Source organism: Acanthochromis polyacanthus, chromosome 5 (genome assembly GCF_021347895.1).
Source record: "Acanthochromis polyacanthus isolate Apoly-LR-REF ecotype Palm Island chromosome 5, KAUST_Apoly_ChrSc, whole genome shotgun sequence".
In the NCBI taxonomy this organism is placed as follows: domain Eukaryota; kingdom Metazoa; phylum Chordata; class Actinopteri; family Pomacentridae; genus Acanthochromis; species Acanthochromis polyacanthus.
The window spans coordinates 22,858,483-22,882,540 of NC_067117.1; the positions used below are offsets into that span (position 1 = coordinate 22,858,483).

Genomic DNA, 24,058 nt, shown 5'->3' on the forward strand with positions numbered 1-24,058 from the left:
GCATGCTGTATTCAGATTTATTATTGAAATCATAACTAATGAGCAGTAACAGTGCAGAATATTTTTCATACATTTAAAATATTAAATTTTTAGTACAAGGAAAAAATTGACCATATAATCTATTTCCAAAACAGTAAAGAACAACAAATATGCTTAAGTGGTCTTTTAAACACTGCAGTTTTTAATTCAGTTCATATATTCACTTGGTTCTTGGTTTCTTATTGGCTCCCTGAAGCCACCGCTGAAGTCCTCCTGTAGATTTGCCTTCTTGCTCTTCTTTACTCCGATAAGTTTCCGACTCCTTCCTCTTTGAAGGGACGCCACTCGACAGCCAGCTCTTCATCATCTTACTGCTCCCTGTGGGTTTGGGCTCCTAGAAGTCGAGGGTCAAATTTGTCAGCTGACATTTCTCTACTTGCTACACAGTTGGAAGCTGTACAGCTAAATATCCCCAATGAGTAAAATATACCTTTTTGCTGTTGAGATCCACTGGCTGAAGGCACTCTGGAGAGTTGTTGCGCGAGTTGTTGACCAACGAAGACACCGGGTGAAAAGTCAAAATGTCTTTAGACTGAAGCAGCTTCAGAGCATCCAGAGACTTGACCTCCCCGAAATCCAGCCATCTTCTCACTTCTTCTTCTCCATCCAGGATTGCTGGCATCCTAAAAAACAATCACGTAAGAGTTTTTGATTTCACACAGGCACAAATGAAAGAAGCAGCATGTTTACTTGTTAGTGACTTTTACCTATGATGGATGTTTTGCAGATTTTGGGACGCATTCACTGTGACCACGCTGTACGAGTAAAGAGGTTCTCCACCATCTGGAGGCGTCCAGCAGTCAAACAGTCCAGCCATAGTCAGCAATCTCCATCCAGTCCACTCACCAGGTGCTTCTCCTTCCTAACCAGCACATAAAGAGCAGAAAGGCAGGGCTGTATTATTTTTAAATAGAGGAAATATGCAGATTACATGGCAAATGTGGCAGACGTTGTTGGTGTGGTTATGACTTTTAAAGTTTTTTACTCAGCTAAGATCAAAACTAAAGCAGCAGTTTGTATTTACTATAGATTTCTGAATGAAAAACAAACACCTGGTGGACACATGCTCACTGTTGCTGTGGCTGTTCTCCCACACAGGAAATTTTCAGCAATGGTAATTTCCGCCAAAGCTGCATTCTCTCTGCTTTTGCTCTAGATGAAAGAAATATTCAAGGTGCTTCAGAAAACTCAATGCAAACCTCTGTCAAACCAGGGGAGGCTTCCCCTGGAGGGCACGCTGCCTCTGAATTCCCCTTATTGCGAACCGAGGTCATGGGGTCATCCTGATCCTCTTTTTTCTCCTGGCTGAGCCCCTCGGTCTGAGGGAAGTAGATGAAGAAAGGCTGCTTGCCTTTTTCCACCCTCTGCCACTCATAAAAACCGTCAGCCAGGATGACACAGCGCTGTCCTTTTATCAGAGGATCCTTCAGGGAGAGAACACAATGATGAGATGCTGCTGTGTGCCACAACAAAGAGCAAGACAGAGCACGGGAATAATAATATGGCTTTACAAAACTGTATGCACCTTGTAGGACTTCTTCTGCAAGAGATTCTCACTACGACAGTTGCTGGTGCTGTACTGCATTTTGCTTGGGTCATTCTCCTTGAACCACGAAGGTATCAGACCCCAACGCATCGAGGCCAACACACACTCATCCACAGGAGCATCCTAAGGACACACACATAGAATGGACCCGGTGTCATGAGCACTTTCACTGTATAAAGTAGGAATCGACTATCGGCCTGGCACAGTATCACGGTCGATATTTGGCGTTTTTCAAATGATCAATATCTGTACTTTTATTACTAGTTATTGATAAATGAAATTTAGGTCTGTTGCAGGATCCACTGTCTTTCTGTTGTCACTCTGTGGTCTTACAAATGTCTCTCAAGCATAAAACTGCACAAGAAACACAAGCTGCTGCCACAAAGCAGGAAATTAGCTTCTCTCACAGTGGCTAAGGCTATGCTCACAGCTAGCGGCTAAGTTAGAAGGCAGTGACAAATTACTGTAAAGCATAGTCTGGAAATCAATAATTTATAATGCTTTAGGATATGGACCTTAGTGGACAATAAAAGTGTTAGAACAGTGAGATATTAAGAAAACAGAGAAGAATGGCAAACGCATCAATCTCAGTAGATCCCACATAGACAGAGGAGAGCATCCTAATTTAATCTATTTTACATATTCAGGTGTAGTCAGGATTATTAATAACAAAGCCTAGTTATGACTGTCAGGCTCTCTGCTATCACATGCTGTAATCAGTTCCAGATATCGGCCTCTCGATTACCAATAATCAGCTCCAAAAAGCCCATCAGTCAATCCCTAGTATAAAGCTATTCAATGCAAAAATACAGCAGGACAGATCATATTTTTAAGCCTTACACAATTTCCATGTTGGAAGTACAGAGAAGTTTTATGTCTCTCTCTCTCTTTTTTTTGCTTGCACGTATCTATATGTCAGTACTGAGTGTCATAGAGAATAAGTTTAAAAACATCACTGCCACTGTTTAATTATCTAAGTAGAATAAATTAATGTATCAATCACATTTTTATTCCAGGTTAGACCTGTGGCGCCCAACACACACTCATCTCGCTGTTTGATAAAGAGTTCAACACAAGTTAATGCAGGTAAACACACCTGTGCAGTGTTAGCATGTTAGCTACCTTGTCAAAGTGCCTCTGGGATAGCAGCACCGGGCTCATGGACTGCGGGCTCTTGTTGTACGAGGCTCGGTATTTGTCCGCGTCTCCATCCCTCCAGCGGGGCTGTCTCCGCTGCCCGCCTCGGTTTCTGTAGGAGGAGGCTCGGCTCACCTCGTCCGGAGCCAGAGTGCAGGCTGTTCTTCCGCACATTTTAACGGGCCGAACCTGGGAAAAGTTAAGCTAAGAACCATTAGCATGCTAGCTTCCTTCAACCTAATATATATATATACTATTTCTCTCTGATTGTTAAAACATAATTTAGAGATAGTGCTCGGCTTACCAGTTCTCTGGTGTTAAGTTATGTGTATATACTGCAAAACTGCAGTTCGCGTGTCTTCAGTATTGCGAGCGGGTGACTTTGTGTGCAGCTGTGTGTGTGTGTTTGCGTCCAGTTCGGGGGATTTGTCCGGGCAGGAACCGTCAAACTCTACTGCACGTACTGTGACGTAAACGTGTCCCGCCCCCTTGAGCCGAAATGGCGGCAGAACTTAAACTATTCAAAATACAAACGAACGTATTATTCAAACATTCCACAATCTTTTAATCATTTTATCTGTACACTCACAGCTCTGTAAGCCTTTAAATTTCTTATTATGTCTTCTGCAGCAGTCTATGTCTAAGCAAATGAAAAGTTTCTGCACAAGAATGACAGCTGCTGTCAGTATGGAGGCTTCAATGTGCGGTGAGAGACTAAGAAAACGGGGAAAAATGCATCTAAACATCTCAAGATACAGGAAAATGATATTCAAAATCACTAAGATGTACAGTTTTTAATTGGTAATGGAAGAGTGGCTTTATTTTACATTTTAACCAGATCAGAAACACAGTGCTCTTCTTATCTGTATGTCAAATACTATTATTCTGCTACCGTATATTATCAAAAACTTGACAGCTTGCTTTTGAGTGGCCCAATATATATACAATGAAGAGGGAATGGTTAGGTGAGCACTAGTCATAGGTAGGGTTGGGGTAAGTCTCCTGGATATTAATGCAAGTCAATGTGCCCTCTGTTCTGATGAAAACATGACTCTGTGTGTTTTAGCTTTTTATCCAGATCTCAAAGTTTTGCACAGTTGTGTCTGCACAGAGAGACTGAAGGCAGCCAAGGCCTGATGAAGCAAGATGAAGCTGTCAAAGTGAGAAAACATTGTGGGATGTATTTAAATCATTTATGATTATGCGTCACATAAATTTATGTTTGCTTCCAGAAGAAATCCACCCTTTGTGTGTCTGCTTTCTATTCTCTCAGATGCATAAGAGATTTTCTGTCCAGGGCTCTTATCCAGTCATCAGGGCGGCACTGAGGGCTCGAGGTTGGGTTGAGCAGTGTAAGAACTGCTCCAAGCCCCAAAACTGCCAATGTTGTCCCAAGACCAGAGCCAGGTTCAGTGATGCTGGTAACAGTTATGATGGTGAGCTAGAAGCATGCATCTTTCAGAAGTTATTTTCATGTTATTACTGTTTGTGGAATTTGTCATCATTTAATTGACTGTTTGTTTTTCTCAGACAGCTCAGAAGACGGTTAAGAAGAACAGGATCTCAATAGACTACATGATATCATGGTAAAAGCCACTTTAAAGGTTGTGGGCTAAGTTGAGGCCATGACGGTGATGTTGAATATTTAAAGTGTGTAACAGCAAAACTCCAAACATGCCCAGGTTCACCTCTCATCTCTTCCCCATTTTTAATTTCACAGTCTTGCCAGGTGAAGAGGGAAATGGTTTATTTCTACTGGACAAACTGTAGAGATGCCATCAACACTGATAGCTTGCACAAAGAACAGATGACCAATCATTTTGCAAACATGAGCAGCTTCACCACCTAGGTACATGCAAGGATTTCTTACTCCAAAAAGGTTCCTTCTCAGTGCTTCCCTGCCACAGTCACCATCACTACTTCTTTTTTCTTTGACAGGTTGGGTTGTGCATGATCTTGAGGAACCTGCACTGGTTTGACTCAACAGATCCAGACACCTTCTTCCCCCTGCTGTTACATACTAGGAGCACTTGAGAAGCAAGAGTTCATCGATTAGATGTGACGTTACAACTCTTCAAACTTGACTACACCAACCTCTCCAGCATCTTTCTCAGTTTATTCATGAAGACTCTTCTCTGTCTCCAGATGACTTCAGAAGGACAGCATGCACCAGTCTTCTGAAGTACATTGTGGAGAGGCATCAGGGCGTTTGGGGAGAGAGAAGAAGCCCAGACATTAAGGCTGTTAAGGGTGCAACCCTTTCTAACATGGCTGTGTAGTTACTCATTGGAGCACTGTAAAAACAAAAGTTTCATATTCTTTCTCCACTTTCAGGTGAGAGGAAAGGAAAAAAAACAGCGATCTAGACTGCTTGTCCTTTCCCAAATGATCAACAGCGCGCTCAAAGTATGCCAGCAGTTCATGGACAGTCTGGAGCCCAGAGACATAGACATAGACTCTGAGACACTACAAACACTTATCCAGGAGGAGTGGACAGAATTTCTTGACATTTACTACGTTGTCGTTCAGTGAGTGCATCTGTTTATTCAGTGTCAAACCAATGTGCTCTTCAGTGCATCTTGCTACGCTGTCACTGTTTCTGCTTCCTCGTTCAGTGATGGAGCAGAGATTGAGACAAGCGATGACTTCGTGACCTGCTGAAAGGCCATGCTACACAAGCTGCAGGAGGTCAGTCCACAGCTGGACATAGACGGCATATACAACATCTGGATCATCAAACCTGCAGCGAAGTCCAGAGGCAGAGGTAAACACTCTGACACCATCAGACAGCACAAATAATATCTGACAAAGTCCTGGCCGACCCGTCTCACCTGCCTTCAAGATATCAAATGCAGCAAATGTCTGGATAAGATCCTCAGGCTGGTGGACAGTCGGCCAGCCTATTTCAAAAGCAAGTGGGTGGTGCAGAAGTACCTGGAGTGTCCCTTGCTGGTCCATGGCACCAAGTTTGATGTGCGCCAGTGGTTTCTGGTCACCGACTGGAACCATTTGACTCTGTGGTTCTATAAAAAGTGCTACTTGCACTTTTCCACGCAGCCTTTCTCACTGGATACACTGAACAGGTACGACAGTCATATTTCTAAAGATGTGGGAAGAAAATGAAAAGCACAGGCAGATACGAAACTAGATCATCATCAAAATAGAAAAACGAGAAGTGAAAGATGGAAAAGGGCCATCAGTATTTTGCATGTCATATTTGGCGAGAGATCTGATTATACATCTGCATGATCTGAATAACGGTCAGGTTTCTCCTCTGGGGATATTTAAATCTGTGTGTATCCGCTGCCTTTGAGATCGACTGCAAAAAAATTCAAATCAAACTTAAGTCTGCATCTAAAACATCACCCAGGCACATAATGTAAGAAAGAGAGAACTATTCATATAAAGATTCTGTTTTTTAAAAAAACACTTAAAGAGTCGACTGTATGAGGAAATGAGAGGGAGAAGGAAGAGAGAAAATAATATGGATAGGAAACAGAGGAATTATACTGCATGAGTTCTGTCAAAAGGGGTGAAGTTGTTTTGACAACTGCAGTTTGGGCATTGTGGTTTGATCAGATATATGAACAGTGTAGACAAACACTGTAAAGGCTTTACCACTGTGGTAATGTAGATCAGTCCAGTTTATCATAATCTGCTGTGGTAAATACACAGAGAAAGACACCAGCGATTTAGGGAATGCGCAGAATTGGGCCTATCTTATTTAGTTTTGTTCAGTTTTGTTTAGGTTTAAAATTACAACACAATTAAATTAGATGAAGAAGAAAATCCCATCAGGCCAGAAAATTCTGATTCTTAGAAACAGATTATGAGGGATGTGAAGTGTGTTTCCTATCAATATAAACCCACCATAACATGAATGTAACTGTAATTTGTCCTAGCCACTTATGTCTGCCTCCTCCCTAGATTTGGAATCTAATCTGTCCATGTTTGTATAGCAGCAAATAAGAAATACGCTTATTTAGGCACACTAGTGGCCTAAAGATAAAAGCAGTGACTATGGAGCACATCCTTTATTGCACCTCATTCCCCATTTCCTTTCACCTCCCGTCTGTTACTACTGAATAAAGACCAAATACAAACTGTAGAATAATTATTAAAAATGTAGACTAAATCAAACTATAAATGAACTTTAAATGTCTGTGTTATCACCTGCACAATGTTTTTTGGATGGTAAAATATAGAGGAGACTATCAGATACTGCAGACTGCTGTAGCAGTCTGTACCTTTGTCCACTCCATTCTTTCAGCTCTGTGCACTTGTGTAATAACTCCATCCAAAAACACCTGAGGCCCTCCCAACAGCGCCACTGAGACATTCCAGCGCACAACATGTGGTCAGATGAGCAGTTCGAGAGCTTTCTGTGCAGCCAGAGCCAGGAAGCTCAGTGGGAGACTGTGGTGGTCCAAGGGATGAAGAGAGCTGTGATTCAGGCCGCACAGACTGCACAGGATAAGATGGACTTTCGCGAAAACACATTTGAGCTCTACGGTGCTGATTTCATGTTGGGTAAGATGGGCTCAATGTGTATGACATGCTTCGTTAAATTGAATCTCATTTTGTCAGAAATAGAGTTGTCGTATGTATAAAAGGAAAATGGAATAAAATGCTAAAATACAATATAAAACACTAGAGTACTAAAAATAGGTACTAAAAATGCTAAAACACTAATATACATTAGTATAATTACATTTACACTGGCTGTTTCAACATGCATTATGCTATGTTATAAAAAAAATTTTTGTGTGATGCGAAGCATTTGCAATAGAATTTATAGCATTCAGTTACCATTTCAATTCAGTTTTAATATGTTCTGCGTACCTTTGCAATTAAAAAAACAGCAGAAAAACCATCAACATCTAGATATTTTGCTATGTTCTTTTCATTAGGCCATGACCTGCATCCATGGTTATTAGAAATCAACGCTAGTCCTGAAATGGCTCCCTCAACGCCTGTGACAGCTCGTCTCTGCGCTGCTGTGCAGGAGGACACACTAAAAGTTGTCCTGGACTGGAGAGTCAACCACACCGCAGACACAGGAGACTTTGAGCTCATATATAAGCAGGTAGGGATCGGCTTTATTTCTCCTTCTGGTTACATTAAGGTGATACAGTACTGTAAATGCTGCTTTTCATCTCTAGGCAGCAGTAAAAGTCCCTCAGTGTTTAGGATCCAGCCTTCTCATTAAGGGCTGTGCCATTAAAAGCCCCCGTCGACTTCCTGCACTGAGGTCCTCCAACAGTTCAACACCAAAACACCAGAGCCTCGTCAGGAAGAAGAATCCTGCAACAGAAAATGTGAAACACCTGCCTAACATGCCTCTGAAGAATGCAGAGACTCAGCCCAAGCACAGCAGCAGTGAAGTTCTGCAACTTCGTCCTCCTCCTCTTCATCCTGGATCACCGGTGCCCACTGAACCCTTTACGGATCACCATCTGCTGACTGTGAATATGCGTGTCCACCTACCTCTTAGTCACCGATCCGTGGTTTTGTATACGAGTGCAGAAGACAAGCAGCAGGATCTTTCTACACCTCCAGATTACTGCCCCAGAACAGTCCAGGCAAGCAGCCACCAGCCCCATTATTATTCCAATAAAGACTTGTTGACAAAGAACTGACTCAGTCCTTCAGTTTCTCTTTTTTTTCCCTACCTCATAAAAAGTAAATACATAGCCACAGCTGTTTTTTTGTTTGTTTTTATTCACTTTTCTAAAATTCACAGTTCATCTTGTCAACAATTTACATCAAAGCTCTTTGGCAGAAAGTAGCTCCATTACATGTTCACAATGAAGAGTGTGGATTATTCAAAGTAACAGGAAAAAACTGCTGTATTTCCTAAATGCCAAAAACAAAACAAAAAACTGTGGCTTCTTATTAATAGGGGGGAATTGATTCTTGTTAATATTTAAATTTGAGATTAATTTCTAGTTATTCAGGTAAATAACACTGTGGACACTAAACCTCAATATTTATACTTGTATGGTTTTAATAATGTGACACCAATCTTATTTTTTCACTGAAAATCTCTTTGACTCAGCAGCTGCTGCTTTAAATGTGCTACACTGATAAATGTGACTTGTATTGATATAAAACAGGTCCATTTTTATACTGTTCACAGAATTATTTCTATAAAATTAGTGTGAACATTATCTGGTTGCTCAGAACTACATGTTTGTGACGATTGGGTTTGGCTGTGCTCTTAAAATATACATGATAAATATGATTCTACCAAAAGAATAGAAGAAGACAAATCATTTCTGGATATAAATTCAGTTCTGTGATCCCTGTGTAGTCGTCTAAAGGCTTCACTGCTGGTTGTTTGTGTGTGTGTGTGTGGGGGGGGGGGGGGGGGGTGTCAGGCTTTAGTCTGATAGCTGTGAACTGTTGTGCCAAATGCTGTTTTTAGTTCACAAAAGCAATTATCCTCATGTCTCTGCATAATTTTACCTCCTCCTTGCTCTACATGAAGAATTTCAGTCCTAAACTTAAACTCATATAATGTCATTTTGTACTTGCCAAAAAGTGACTGCATCAGCTACATTGTGGCTGAGATGTTATTAATACATCAAAATGACTTCATTTCATTCTTGAGAGTCATATTGTAAATTGTAAAGAATTCAAAAGGATGAATTCTTTATTTAATAAATAAAACAAATCCAAGTCGCACCAAGGACATTAATCATACCAAACATAAAGTGCAGAAACATCAAAGACAACACTTTAAATTTTGCCTGTCATTTAGGACTGCAACTAACTGTTATTTTCATTGTCAGCTAATCTGTTGATTACTTTCTGGTTTAACTGATTAGTCTTTTGGTTTGTAAAATCTCAGAAAATGGTGAAAAATGTTGACTACCATTTTTCAAAGTACAGAATAACTTCCTCAAATGTCTTGATTTGTCCACAGCCCTAAGATATTCTGTTTACTATCATAGGAGAGTAAAGAAACTAGAAAACATTCACATTTAATATGCTGGAGTCAGAAAATTGAAACATTTTTACACTGAAAAATCACTGGATTATTAAAATAGTTGGCAATTAATTTAATAACTTACAACAGACCAATTTGCAAATTTGCAGCTCGTGTATCCATCCATCCATTCTCTATACACCACTTCATCCTCACTAGGGTCACAGGGGGTGCTGGAGCCTCAGCTCATGTATTTGCATGTTAAAAGCAGGTATAGATTATCAAAACCACAGGAGAATCTGACTTTTGCAGTGGATCACTTTTTGCACCTGACCTGACCCCGAAAGTGAAGGAAAACAAGAGAAGCCACGATATTACGTGATAAGACTGACTGGGCTTTGTGTTTAGTTACTTTTTGTGGATTATTTATTCATTATAGCTCATGGTGAGAACTGAAGTTCTATCAGAGGACTCACCTTGTCACCCACAATGTGAACATTGAGACCCCACCCTCGCCGACACACAGTGACCAGCTGGTGGCGCTACCACCCACCTGACGGGGTAATAAAACACATTTTCAGCGAAGAAGACGCTACTCAGATCAGCCCAGCCTGCTCTAGCTTCTGTAACTCTAAGAAAATGGCGGCGTCCGTGTGCCGAGTCGGGAGCACCGTGGGTCGTACCCTCGCCAAAACCCGCAGTGTAAGTGTATGTTTAAAGACTGGACAGAAATTAATTGTCGTAATGTGAAATATGTTAGTTAGACTCCGGCATTGTTGTGGTTTTGGTGAAACTGAGAGTACTGTAAGTGACATGCTAGCTAATTTATCTGGCTAACTCGTTAGCTTAGCTGTCCAGCAACGGAAAGCGGTTAGCTACCGGTTAGCAATAGGTGGCGAATGCAAGGTCAATTGTCAAATGAAGTAGCATGTCTTGTAAGAATCATCTAATGAATAGCCTCTGATTTCTACGCGCTTTATTCAGACAGGCTTGTCGATATTTTAATCGTCTTCTATAATTCACAAGGTCAGCAGCTGTAACGTTAGCCGTTCGTCCTCACTTGCCCTCAGAGCTTCCTGGCTAGCAGCGTTAGCTTGGTGACTTTGGGAAGACAGATGCTGACAGTGTCAAATCTTTACTGTTGCCGAAGTTCAGGAAATATTTAATTGTTCAAGTACTTCAACGCCGTGTTGAAATGAACGCTACAACTGTCAAATGTCACCAAATTCTGAATGAAACCGGGCCGAACATCGTGAGCTTTTTACCTACTAGCTTGCTGTAAACATTAGTCGTGTGTCCAGATTGTGTCATGATCCCTACTTACAGCAGGAATTGGGGTCATTCTTGAGTAAAATTTGTAAACATCGGTCCCTGCCATCTCATCATATTTTACTATATGAAAATCAAGTGACTTGATCGTAATATTACATTATCCTCCAGTGTAGTGGGGTTGAGATGACAAATATACATGTTTAGACGTATACAGAACTGACGTATTCTGATATTTTACTCTTGTCATCTTTCTCTGTTAGCAGTTTAAATAGTAGAAGTTGCCAGTGGTCTCAAGCTGCCAGCCTTGATGTCTGTATTTTTGCTTTGCACTTCACAGCATTCATTGTAATCTTGCACAGACATTGGGTTCTATACTATATCAACCTCCCATCACCAAAGTACTGCATTCACATTTGCTGCTTTAGTCTGTGTCCATAACTAGTGATAGAGTAAAAGGAACAGCATGTGCTAGATTGTTTTCATCTAAAGAAGAACTGCACAAAACAATGATATAGTTGTTTTGTGAGATAGTTCAGTAACAATCAGGCAAATAAATGTCAAAACAGAAGATATAGCTGTCTTTGCAAGCCTTCTTTCTCTCAACAAAATGTTGAGAGAAAACCTTTAAAGTTGTAGACACTTAGTACAATGCAAAAAAGTCAATATTAATAACTTTTTTACGTTTTATATAATGTAGTGTGAACATAAAGTTATGTGCTGTCAGCATTTGTAAATTTATTGCATCTTTGCATCTTTCGTCTTCTAGCCCATCCTGCTGTCTTTGAGGCGTGGACAGGCCTCAGTCAGCTATGCCCAGAGCCTGCTGGGAGCACCTGAAACCCGTCTTACTGCCTTGGACAATGGCTTGAGGGTTGCATCTGAGGAGACTGGACATGCTACATGCACTGTAAGAACATGTTACTAGACTGTTTATAAAAATGTATCAACAGGAGGTTGTTTAAGCACATGCATGATAGATATTTCACTTTCACTTTTTTGTACTTCAACATATCTCAAATTTTCCACATATCTCTTCCATTTCACAGGTTGGATTGTGGATCAGTGCTGGCAGTCGCTATGAGAGTGAGAAGAACAACGGAACTGGCTTTTTTCTGGAGCACATGGCTTTCAAGGTAGACCTTAGGACCCAGAATCTCAGCTAAATGTATTTAAGATATATCTTGTAATGGTAAACGTTGCTGTTAAATGGTTCCTTTCATTCATATCTCTTGTCTCCCTGCAGGGAACTAAGAAACACCCTCAGACAGCCCTGGAGCAGCAGGTAGAGTCTATGGGTGCCCACTTGAGCGCCTACACTTCCCGGGAGCATACTGCATACTACATGAAGAGCCTGGCCAAAGACCTGCCTAAAGGTAAGAGGACTTGCCAAGAAGCAGCAAAATAATCATATTTCCTTGTAGTTTCTCTTAACTATGAGCTATTTGTGTTTGTAAGATCAAGGCATTAGGAATAAATAAGTTACAGGATCATATAAACACATTTCACAATGCAGAATTAAAAACATTTAGTCTCATGCTGTTACAGGCAGTGGCTACAATAACAGGTTTTCTCGACACAAGTGTCTGCATAGTTCCTCTTAGCTGTGAACAATTATTTTTCTTTGGTATTTGCCAGCTGTGGAGCTGCTCTCCGAAGTTGTGCAGAGCTGCTCGCTCAATGAAGCAGACATCGAGCAGCAGAGGGCTGTGGTGCTGCGTGAGCTAGAGGAAGTTGAGGGCAACCTGCAGGAAGTTTGCCTGGACCTGCTTCATGCCACGGCCTTCCAGGGCACTCCTTTGGGACACAGTGTGCTGGGACCATCCAGCGCTGCCAGGTGGGAGGAGCTACATGCTCACACATATACATTAAAATTAGTCTTAGACTCAGAACACCTCTTTTTTAACCACAATATAGATAAAATATTTGTCACATATTCTACACCTATGTCTAAATTCACGCTGATCCTTCTTCCAATGCTTCTAGGAGTCTGACCCGCCAGGACTTAGTGGATTACATCAACAGCCATTATAAAGCCCCTCGCATGGTGCTGGCTGCTGCTGGAGGTAGGTCCTCTTTGCTCTAAACTACGCTGTGAGGAGGCACTCTGGTAGCCAGTCGATTTCTACTTTTCCTGCAGTGGCTTGGTGTTTATTGAATGTGATTTCTCTGAAGGTGTGAACCACGAGGAGCTGGTTGGTTTGGCCAAATCTCACTTCAGTGGAGTATCTTTTGAATATGAGGGAGATGCCGTCCCTGTGCTGTCACCCTGCCGGTTCACTGGCAGTGAGGTGAGATGTGTTGGGTTTGTGTGAAATTATCCCACAATCTGCATACTATTCATTCTTTTTAACATGGATTGCGAGGGAAGGTTGAAGTAGTGGATTAATTGAAGAGACTCGATGCTAGCACTGTGGATACAGTTTTAAAAGGCTTAGCTGATCCTCGCAAAATGAGTAACCTTTTGTTTTGGAGTCACATTGGATCCTTTAGCTGTGATTCTTGCCTGTGATTAAAAATGGACCTTTTGGTTTGGAAACGGTCAGTAAATAGTTGTGTTGACTTGTTCCTGTTCTGCCTCTCCTCAGATCCGTATGCGTGACGATGCTTTGCCTCTGGCCCACATTGCCATCGCTGTGGAAGGTGCTAGTGCTGCCAGTCCAGACATCGTGCCCCTCATGGTGGCCAACGCCATCATTGGCAGCTATGACCTCACCTACGGCGGTGGAAAGGTTGGGAACATGTTTTTTTATGCAGCTCTGAAGGGACAGTGGTGATTGAACTTTATCAATAGTATCTACAGAATTTAAATTATCTCATTGGTTCAGCAACGTCCCCTTTAAGCTTTGCCCACTGGAGGTTGTTAGTATCTTGAGTGGCCATTATTGAGGGGAAGAACATGGTTCTCTGTGACAAACCTGGGTCAGAGGTCTCACCCCTGCCTCTGGACCTGTCAGGGAGGAACACAACTTGTAATAAATGGTAACTACTGACAATTCCCTAAAGTGCTGGTGGAGCACCTAGTTTAGCTGTCTGAATTATATTATTGGATTTGTTTACAATATTACCTAAATATATTGTTTTTGCATGCTATTGTTTGGATTATGATAAAATCCCACAACTGTTCCGTTTTTGTGCCTCATCACACGTAACATTACAGGAATAGTTAAGTTTAAATGCAGTTTGACAGATGTGAGAATTATCTCCACACCCAAAAAGGGATCTTGTCGAGATGAAGGAAAAAATGGAACCTAAATGTTTTTATATTCATGAAATTACACATTTTCCTTTTTTTTTCTTGATGTGATTCTGATTTGATTTAGTTCCTCTTTGATTATGAAGCAAAGCTGTAAAAACGGTACGAAAAAACTTAATTCTTTCCTCTCATATGCAGCACCTGAGCAGCCGACTGGCTCGCCTGGCAGTGGAAGATAACCTGTGTCACAGCTTCCAGGCCTTCCACTCCTCTTACAGCGACACCGGCCTGCTGGGCATTTACTTTGTGACTGATAGGAACAACATCGATGACATGATGCACTGGTCCCAGAATGCCTGGTCAGTAAAGACTCCAGGACACAGAGACACACACACTGTTAATCGTGGGATGAGTCCACGTTTATTCTGTGCCCATGTTGTGTTCCCTGCAGGATGAACCTGTGCACCACAGTCACAGAGAGTGATGTTGTCAGAGGGAAGATGGCTCTGAAGGCCAGCCTGGTTGGACAGCTCAATGGTACGCAATATGTCTGTCGTGCATCTCCACAAACACAATGATATCAGAACTGAGTTACAAGTCACCGCTCTTGTTTATCTTCCAGGAACAACACCCATTTGTGATGACATCGGCAGACACATCCTGAACTACGGGCGGCGTATTCCTCTGGCAGAGTGGGACGCTCGGATCGATGTAAGTTGAATTTTAAAATTGACTTGAAGTCCTCTAGTCATCCTCTCCAGGTTAAGTGTTCTGACTTCTTCCACATCTGTTCCTTCAGGCTGTGACCCCCAGGATGGTGCGAGACATCTGCTCCAAATACATCTACGATAAGTGTCCAGCTGTGGCAGCCGTCGGTGAGTTCTGCTGCGCTTTTAGTCCCTTTGCAGCAAAGTCAGGGTTCATGCTGTGACTATTTTCACTCATCTGTCCCTCCTGTTTTCTCCACCAGGCCCTGTCGAGCAGCTTCCCGACTACAACAGAATGCGTAGTGCCATGTACTGGCTCAGGTTTTAAGACAGGTTGCTGTGTTGCACCGCGTGTCCCACGTTTGTTCTTCATCTTCTGCCTCAACTTGAATTCGCTTTCTTCCTGTCGTCGCTGCGAGAGCGAACACCTGAGGATCGTCCACATGTAGGCGTGACAGACGGCCATCCATACTCCCTCTCGCCTCCCTCTCTTACCCCGCCCACTCATTTGGTTTCAGTTATCCCCGAGGCGAGCAGCCAATCTGCACATTTTGAGTTTTGTCCTGAAATGACACTCTGGTTACGTCTCAGTTGTACTACACAGGTACTCATCACCTGCTGCTGACCTGCAAAGAGGGCAGAGAGGGCAGCGAGGGCGAATTTGAATATTAAATATCAGCTACGTGACGTGATACAGCCAGTTCTGAATACAACCAGAATGGAGCAAGAGTATATTTATAATTTCTGTAACATTTGTTTCTGTCCACTATTGTACATAACAGAAGCTCTCATTCCGACAAAATTAAAAAACTGTAAAACATATGTCACGTGTTGTCTCTGTTTTATACATATCACATTATCACCTTTTCAGAATATCACATTTTTGATCATTTACAACCTCTTAGACTTCAGCTTTTAAGCAGATAGTTTGTGCCTTTATCAACTGCGGGGATGATTTTATTATTTTATTTCCCTTTAATTCTACTAATGCACATATAGAGGAGCAACAAAACTATAAAAATCGTGTTTTGCAAATAAGTATTTTATATAATTATGTAGAATCAGTTATGTTGCACAGTAAGATGGCAGAAATGTTTTTGGAAAGAGATATGGTCTTAAAGAGAGCACAGAAAAATGCACTGGATTATTGCAGGTTGCTGGATCCCAACCACTTGTGTTATAGTTCTTGTTTTTCTGGAAACAACAGTACATTGATGAGTACAGCTGCTGATCCAACACCTTCTCTTTTCTTCCCAAAGCACATTTGTGTTCAGACATTTGATGATTTTGTTTTGGGTTAATTCGTGCTCTGTGGGGCTGCCCGATGGATTGGTTCTTAGCAACGTCGCTTCACAGCGAGGTCATGTCCTGGCCTGGATCTTTCTGTGTGGAGTTTACGTGTTCTCACTGTGCTTGTGTGGGGTTTCTCCAGCTTCCTCCCACAGTCCAAAGCATGCTCAGGTTAATTTTTCATTCTAAATTGTCTGTAGGTGTGGATATGAGTATGCTTGTTTGTCTCTATGTGTAGCCCTGTGATAGACTGTTGACTTGTCCAGTGTGTCTCCTGCCTTCACTCTAAATCATCAGGGATAGCTCCTAGCCCGCCATGACTCCACGGAGGATTCAACGGTGTGCAGATAATGGATGGTTATGTGCAAAGTATCAGCCACCTACTTGACTTGTAAGAATTTGTTGGTGCCCTCTAGTGGTCTCACATTGCCACTACTAATTGCTTCTATTTAAAAAAAAAACCAACAAAGACTGTGGCAGTTGAGCTGATGAAATTCTTATGCTCTTTGATACATCAAGTTATTACAGTGTCAACATCAGTAAGCCCCTTAAAAGTTAAAGTAGAACCGGCTTTGACATACGTTTAATCTGGACTCAGAGATGACATCATGCTAGGCTGTGTTGTTGTGCGTCATGCTGTGTCTCTGACAGTAAGGCTGCTGCTGGTGCATCTCTGTGTGCTGCTGTATGTCATATGTGAAACCCCTGTTTGTTTGTGGGGCTAACTGAGTCGGCTTGTAATGCCGTGGTCCTCGAGGGCCCAACTATTGTAATCATGCTGCACTCATAATATCCGTATCATTAGTCAGATGAGGATAAGTGACTTGATGGGCTGGACTGGAGGTGACTCAGGAAACGAGGTAGGCTGAGTCTCCCTTCTGGGCCTGACAGTTGCTTCCTCCACATTGTTCTTCTCAGAGCTGTGTCTGTAATTGCTCCTTTGTCCAGCCCCTCAATCCCTCCCTCTTCTTCTCCTCCTTGTCCTGTAAACAGAAAGTACACATACAGTGGCAATGATACAGAGTGTCCTGAAGTTTGAATTTCCTCATAAAAGCTGAAGAAATCTGTAGTTGGCTAAATCAGGAAATCAACAGCCAATTCTTAAATCCACAGTCACTCCTGTCAATTCAAACCTGACTCCCAGTGAACATTTTCATTCTAATTTATTGCTAAGAATCATTCATTTGCATTTGAAAGAAACACAGCTGCCTCCCTGACCTCATGTGACGACACCACGTTTGTGGAGTGTGTGATGATCATCTGAGATAGAGATGAGTGTTTTTCTCCCTGTGACCACTTGTCCAAAGGTGGTGTTGATGCTGAACTAGACGGTTTGTTTTAACCTGGAGACCTGTTTTGTTTTTTGTTTTTGTCTGCTTAGATGATGAAAAATGTTCACTTTTAAGCTGTTTTATAGACAACACAATCAAATATATATGTGTGTTTGATATTCATGCTGTGCCTGAGACTGACTCCTTGGGATGAGGGTGGAACATTACCTTGATGCAGGTTCAGAGATGTTTCTTGTAGGTGGAGAAGCCATTTTGCTGTGTTTGAGGTGAGTCCAGTTAGTGAAGACTATCAGGTAAAGTTCCTCTGTGTCTTCATGAATTGTTGATGAAACATCTTTGTAACCTTCCACTTTCCAGACTTGCACCGTGTCAATCAGATTAGACAGTATTAAAGATCACAATAGAGGCTAATAATAGCATGAAAATGATTGTGTTGGTGTCAGTGTTGTTATCACTGTCTGTTTTTAACATCCCATATCGGTCTACACGGATGGTTGACGACATACAAACTCAATAGCATGACAAGACAATGAACAATTTCAGGGACAAATATGAATGTTTATCTATGTAAAAGATTCTTTTCTTGCAGCTTGTTGAAGCTTAACTTTTGAATGGAGGCGGAGGACGGGTTGTGCAACGACTCCAAACTGAGGCAACTATCTAATTCATTATAGTCAAGCTATTGTGATTACCATCATGTTATTTTTAGAAGGAGAAAGACAGCAATGAGTGCAGAGGAACTGAGATGAAATGAGGGGAGGGCGATGGGGTGTAAACGTTGAGGGGAAGGGGCTGAAGACGCGAAGTAGTGGACGAGCAGCCGACTGCCAAGTCCAGTTGAACATCCGACGGTGTACCACATAGGTTGTTCCTCTACAAGAAGAAGCTTTGAGACTGAAGATACAGAATCACAGGACACCTGAGAGTCCAAGACAAGAGATCATCACCAGACAGAGCTGCTTGTTTTACAACAGAGGAGGGAGAAGTGCCTTTTTGTTTCTTTCAAGTTACCAAGTTTGCACAGTGGTGACACTAAGTAAGTATTGATTATGATTTTAACCCCTGACAAGGTCTAGTCAGCTTACCTGCATAATGCAGTAGAAAAGCTGGACAAAATAGCTGGTGCTTTAAAGTGAGTTAACATATGAAGAATGCAGAATTCTCTAAAGAAAACAGTTTAACCTAAGCCATCTTCCAAAGCTATTCCATGCATCAGCTGAGAATACTGAAATGTAAATCAGCTACTTGGATGTTATTATTGATGATGCTGCATTGTTTTATTGCAAAAAAAGAGAATTCCTGATCAAACACTTGCCAAAGCCCTGCAGTGTCACAGCTGTGTAACATGGAGTTAATGCTTGTTTCTCTGCCTGCAGACAGCTCTGGACATGAGGAGTGTACGAGTGTGTTTCTGCCTGGCTCTGCTGCTGCCTTGGTGTGTCCAGAGCCAGAGGAGCCGTCCAGATCTCGCCAGACTCGATGAGGACACGCAAAGGGACATGCTGGCTGTCGACATCTTAAACCGCAGCGGCGTGTTGAACTCGTTGCTGCAGTCAGAGCACCACTTGGTGCTGAGGCGAGCTCGAGCCCCACGTCCAGCCTCCCAGGTGCCAAAGAGAGCCCAGCAGGGGTCCCGCTTCGCCCTGTCCCTCGATGTTCCCACCAGCATCCTCAGCGTCCTCATAGACCTGGCCAAGAACCAGGACATGAGGACCAAGGCGGCGGCGAATGCAGAACTGATGGCACGAATAGGCAAGAGGAAATGAAACGCCGCTGGAAGCAGTCTGGAGAAATCTCACCTCACAGTGGAGTAAACACATTGTGGTGCCGACACCTGATTAGAAACAATGTTAGTTCAGGTGAAAAGAGTCATTTTGGTCAGTATCTGTCCTTTAGAGCTTAGATCTGCTTTACTTTGATGCTTGTATAAAATCATTTATTAGACTGCTGCATTCTACACTCCATGGACTAACTCTTGAAACACTAATAATCACACAGAATGATGTAAAACTATCTCATAAACAGGACACTGCAAACAATGGAAGATGAAGCTGGTCTTTTGTCTCACAGTTTATTCACCACTGGAAACTTCAGAAACTGCGTCTCGGAAAATCTGTTTCTTGTGTGTGCATGTGTAATCTTGAATTCACAGATAAGGTTGTTCAATTAAATCCAATATGATAATCATATTTCTTTCCTCAAGTCTAATTCATTTCTGCACTGATATCAGGCACGCTTAGTATAATTACAAGCATCAGTAGCCCATAAAGCACAAATGAATGGGTCTGAGCCAAATGAGCCTGCGTCACCCACAGCAGGCTCTGATGTGTGATAACAGACAAAGACACGGGCAGGATATTGACCTCTGAAACAAGAACAGACCCTTTCTATAGACCTTTGTTCACTAATACTTGATGAATTTGGCAAACAAGTCGCAGCTATTTTAAGTCCGATGCATTATCTGCTCCAGATTAGACTCATATCTGTGGCATGATTCATCTGTGCTCCTGCACCGAGCATGAAATGTGAAGCAACGGAGTGAAATAAACTGCTCATCTGATTTACATTCGAGTTTGTTCTGTCTCACACTGGTCATGACCTCGACTTATTACACATATCACTTCAGACTGCTGCAGTTTTAATACCGGATATGATAGAAAATGTGCCTAAGAAGCAACATTTAAGCTCACAAACGCATAAATTAACACCACTACTGTGAGTAAATGTAAATCTAAGGCCACTAATACACTACCGAGCAGCACAGAAACAGTCTAAGCTCAGAAAATAAACAAATGATCTGCCAGTTATTTCTACAACAGCCCATCTTGTTATTGCTCTAGCTGGCAATAAGAAAGCACGGGGGTGTTGACGCTGCCATGACATTATTGTACCAATATTTCATTTCTGTTTACATGAGCAGTTTTCTTCTGTTGATATCACAAGAAATACAACTCAAAAATACTTTTTCCAGTAATTTGACTGTAAGTTTAAACTGTTTTTTCTCTGGTGTGAGTCTCCGGTGAAGCGTATTTGGAAATATGAATTTAGGACGTACTTTGCTCATCATCTTAAGGAAGTTATCATAACAAAAATTTAACTGGAGGCTACTCTGATTTGTGTAATGAGTGTCCTCCGACGACACACCACAATCTTTATTTGGCTCTTCAGATGAGGTTAAAAGTGGTTTCACAGATCGGCCAGGACAAATGTGTTTCCACCACAGCAGCCGCTAATAGTGCAGGAAATAAATTTGGACTGAAGATGTTTCCAGTGGTACAAAGTAGCTGTGTGCATGTACTCAAGTAAAATTTTTAACTCTTCACAGTGGTGCAAGAAGCTTTTAGAGCCTTTGCTTGAGTAAAAGTACCAGTACAGCTGTGCAAAAATAATGCTGCATTAAAAATGCCATACGTAAAAGTATATATGCATGTAAAGTATTATAATGAAAGTACCGGTTTGATCCCTCTAGCTGATATATTTTTATATAAGACATCATCAGATTATTAATAATAAATTGTCAGTTTTACATACAATAGACAGCAGATAAATAAATAAACTAACAAATGGAAAAAAACTTCAACAGACTACTGATGCACAAATCTGTTTCTATTTTTGGACTTTAATTTTTGGTGAAATATTGGATTATTAGAACATGTACTGAAAAGAGTCCATGTGAGAAGATTAAAGGGAAACAAGCTGTTAAAGGCTGATAGACACCTGAAATGTGAGCTTTAAAACATACTGGTTTTTAAAGACATCAGAAGTTAAAAGGGTTGGAAATCTCTGGTTTAATCTTGAACAGTGTGCTTTATTTTAAGACTGTTATATTATCCACTTTGTAAAATTTGATCTGTTAGAGATGTAGCTGAGTAGGAAGTAGCATAAACTGGAAATACTCTAGACTGCACTTTGGTAATACGGTACCTGGTCAACTCGTGCATATTCAAACTTGTGTGTATGCAAGGGTTAGGGTTAGGGTTAGGGATGACAATTCAGTAACTGCCAGTGGTTTATAAATCCATGTTTGATCACCATAAATAAATAATAAAACACTGATTTTACATTCACTCAATACACACAAGTTTGCATACGCACGAGTTCGCATGTGCACGAGTTGACCAGTTTCCCACTTCTTAAGTAAATGTACTTAATTACGTCCCAGGACTGGTAAGTCATACATTACCTGAGTATTTTTATTTAGTGCTAACATATACTTACACCCCATTACAATTCAAAGAGGAATCACTTTTTTTTTTGCTCCATTACATTTATTTTATATTTAGTGAAGTTACAGACTGAAGTACTAACCACAGGAGACTGAAGTGCACAACAGTATCTAAAAGAAGGACCAATTACCTTATTTGCATGTGTAAACAAACACTTTAGTCAAACTTGGACTAGAAAAAATCCTCATTGTAAGTGAATTTCTGTGATACTTCCGGTAAAATTATTAGCGTCTCCTCATAAATACAGTTTTAAATAAATGCATCCTGCTGTGTTTCAGCTGAACTTTATTACCTGCAGTTCGTCTCTTGTCCACATAATGTCCTCATTGCTGCGCTTTCTCCACAATAAATTCAAGACTTCTACCTGTCCTTTAAACAGCTTTAATAAAGATTTCTCTTCGTGTTGTCACATATGTTCATAATAGCGACACTAAAACCGGATATCCATAGCTGAAGAGCTCCAAGACAGGAAACAGAGAGGAAGAGAAATCTAAAATGGCGCAAGCTTTAATTAGTCTCATCCAGGTGTTGTTAATAAGAGTTCCCATGGAGCCACTTTACTGCAGAGACCCACTGGAAATGTAAGTCTGAGTAAATTACTGCTTCGTTTTTTGCGCTCTTATGTTACACTGCCTATGAAATTTTATTGCATACATTCTTTTATTCAGTGCAAACATTTAACAGAAGCTGCACGTTTAGCATTAAGTCGTGATGCTTTGCTCTGTATCACGACTTAATGCTAAACGTGGTCGCCATTTTCTAGTTTGTATGGTTCTAAAATTAATTCATCCAACTGGATACTTTTGACCAGAACATTTTCAAATCCACCAAACCAAATATCTTCCAATATGTAGGGATTGTATCATCTTAAAGTTTCTCTGTATGTTGGCAAAGAGCCTGAACTTTAATTATTAAGGTTAAGACCGTGCAAAACTAAAAGCGCTTCTCTAGTAATTTAATTAATGTTGGGATTACAGTATGTAAAACCAGCCTTAAGGTCTGCACAAAATTGCCACCACCAATGACGACATTTTATTAATTGTTTTTGCTGACTTTAATGATCTCACACTGATGGATTTTTAAGTTTAGTTTAGTTTCATGTAGTGTGGTTGTTCTGTTTTTCTGTACTAGCCCAGTAAAAATAGATGCAGTCGAGCTGCTGGCTAACTGTGGTGCTTTTATTCTGCTGTTTCGTGTGTTATATTTAACTAAAGAAACTTCTTGGGTGGCAGTGATGAATCTCTTCTAGAAACAAAAAAGAATTCCAGTTACACACTACTGAGGCTCTTAGGAATAATGGAAATTCACCTGACTGTTTTAAATATTTGCGTTAAATGCCAGCAGTACTATATACAACAACAAATTAGATTCAAGACCTTTAATGATCACAAACACACTTATACATAGTATAATATGTAGTGAAATGCATTGGGCACCTGTTCCAGACCGAAATAGGAAGAATAAAGAATAAAAACACAGGCGTCAGGTGTGGGTTATTTGGTGGATTGAGGCAGAACTGCCGTTTGTGTAACGTGTTAACTCAGGCCTTCTTTGTTAATCCTACATTTTTACCTTAAGTCACCTTCAGTTTTGACAATTCTCTTTATTGTCCATAAATCATTTGAGAATTAGCCAATCCGAAAAAATAAACCGTATACGTAATGTCAAAGCTGTGTGTGTCTTTACCATATGTGAGGTTATACATTTACTCCTGTTTCTTCTCGTTGTACTCCTCGTGCCACAGTCGTGCAGGAGACTGTTGAGTGTGAATGATTTGCTCTCAGCTGAAATGTGGCTGCTGGCAACATGCTGGTGGGTTGTGTAAGTGAATACTAGTGAAATCATAGTCTGCATTTTGTGGCTTTTTTTTGTCTGAACTGAGTGTCCCTTATTAATTTCAACATCTCCGCTTTTGAAACCATTTAAGAAACCAGCTAAATTTAATATTGAATAAGAAAGCAGGAATGCTGTGGCTCAGTTTTCCCCACTAAAACATCAGGTTCTGTAAGTTTCACATCAGTCCCTGGGTTTTAATTATTTTGACTAGTGTACACAGGTGATCTCAGACCAACTGTAGATCATGTTGAGCAACCTGATGTGATAACACTGAGAGGTGCAGACATTCCAGAGTGTACGACAGCATGGGCTGAACACGATGACCTCATCTGGGTAATTATTCTCCTTGACCCCTGAGAGAGACGAAGGAAAAATAATCACAGAAGGAATCTTAGAAGTTGAAATGCTTGTATATGTGTATAATGAGAATTTATAAAGAAAAAAACAGAACACAAGCATGCTCTTGATATCAATGATAAATTTATCCACGTTAAATGCAGAAAATTCAGCTTAAGCATGGTGACTTCCATAGACTTAATCTCCTCAAACCACTGCCATATTTTGATCTTTTGAACCTATGGTTATCACA

General features: G+C 41.1%; 2 protein-coding genes and 1 pseudogene across 3 annotated transcripts; 2 read left to right on the forward strand and 1 right to left on the reverse strand.

Moving 5' to 3' along the window:
• Nucleotides 1–3: 3 nt before the first annotated feature.
• hmces (5-hydroxymethylcytosine binding, ES cell specific) lies at nt 4–3,160 on the reverse strand. Of its 2 annotated transcripts, none has more exons than XM_022200217.2 (7): nt 3,027–3,160; nt 2,708–2,911; nt 1,565–1,708; nt 1,239–1,463; nt 747–901; nt 470–662; nt 4–373 (listed from the first exon to the last, which is right to left on the reverse strand). In XM_022200217.2, the coding sequence occupies exons 2-7, from the start codon at nt 2,894–2,896 to the stop codon at nt 200–202; spliced, it is 1,080 nt and encodes a 359-aa protein (XP_022055909.2). In that variant the 5' UTR covers nt 2,897–2,911; nt 3,027–3,160; the 3' UTR covers nt 4–199. The 2 variants fall into 2 exon arrangements, with proteins under 2 accessions (XP_022055909.2, XP_022055910.2); XM_022200218.2 differs by having other exon boundaries at nt 2,708–2,926; nt 3,027–3,148.
• Nucleotides 3,161–3,252: 92 nt separating this feature from the next.
• LOC110955298 (tubulin monoglycylase TTLL3-like) lies at nt 3,253–8,361 on the forward strand (annotated as a pseudogene).
• A 1,853-nt stretch (nt 8,362–10,214) lies between these two features.
• LOC110955287 (cytochrome b-c1 complex subunit 1, mitochondrial) lies at nt 10,215–15,647 on the forward strand. Its single transcript, XM_022200216.2, has 13 exons — nt 10,215–10,355; nt 11,692–11,832; nt 11,972–12,058; nt 12,169–12,298; nt 12,561–12,759; nt 12,909–12,988; nt 13,098–13,213; nt 13,511–13,654; nt 14,317–14,477; nt 14,570–14,655; nt 14,741–14,829; nt 14,918–14,993; nt 15,089–15,647. The coding sequence occupies exons 1-13, from the start codon at nt 10,293–10,295 to the stop codon at nt 15,151–15,153; spliced, it is 1,437 nt and encodes a 478-aa protein (XP_022055908.1). The 5' UTR covers nt 10,215–10,292; the 3' UTR covers nt 15,154–15,647.
• Nucleotides 15,648–24,058: the final 8,411 nt, after the last annotated feature.

What these genes read in the sequence shown, in the direction of transcription:
- hmces (XM_022200217.2), bottom strand. Translation starts at nt 2,896, where the DNA reads ATGTGCGGAAGAACAGCCTGCACTCTGGCTCCGGACGAGGTGAGCCGA. An exon ending in CCCAGAGGCACTTTGACAAG is followed by an intron (nt 1,709 to 2,707) that starts GTAGCTAACATG and finishes GTGTGTCCTTAG; the next exon opens with GATGCTCCTGTGGATGAGTG. An exon ending in CCTCCCCTGGTTTGACAGAG is followed by an intron (nt 902 to 1,238) that starts GTTTGCATTGAG and finishes TGTGCTGGTTAG; the next exon opens with GAAGGAGAAGCACCTGGTGA.
- LOC110955287 (XM_022200216.2), top strand. Translation starts at nt 10,293, where the DNA reads ATGGCGGCGTCCGTGTGCCGAGTCGGGAGCACCGTGGGTCGTACCCTC. An exon ending in GGACCATCCAGCGCTGCCAG is followed by an intron (nt 12,760 to 12,908) that starts GTGGGAGGAGCT and finishes CAATGCTTCTAG; the next exon opens with GAGTCTGACCCGCCAGGACT. An exon ending in AGTGGGACGCTCGGATCGAT is followed by an intron (nt 14,830 to 14,917) that starts GTAAGTTGAATT and finishes CTGTTCCTTCAG; the next exon opens with GCTGTGACCCCCAGGATGGT.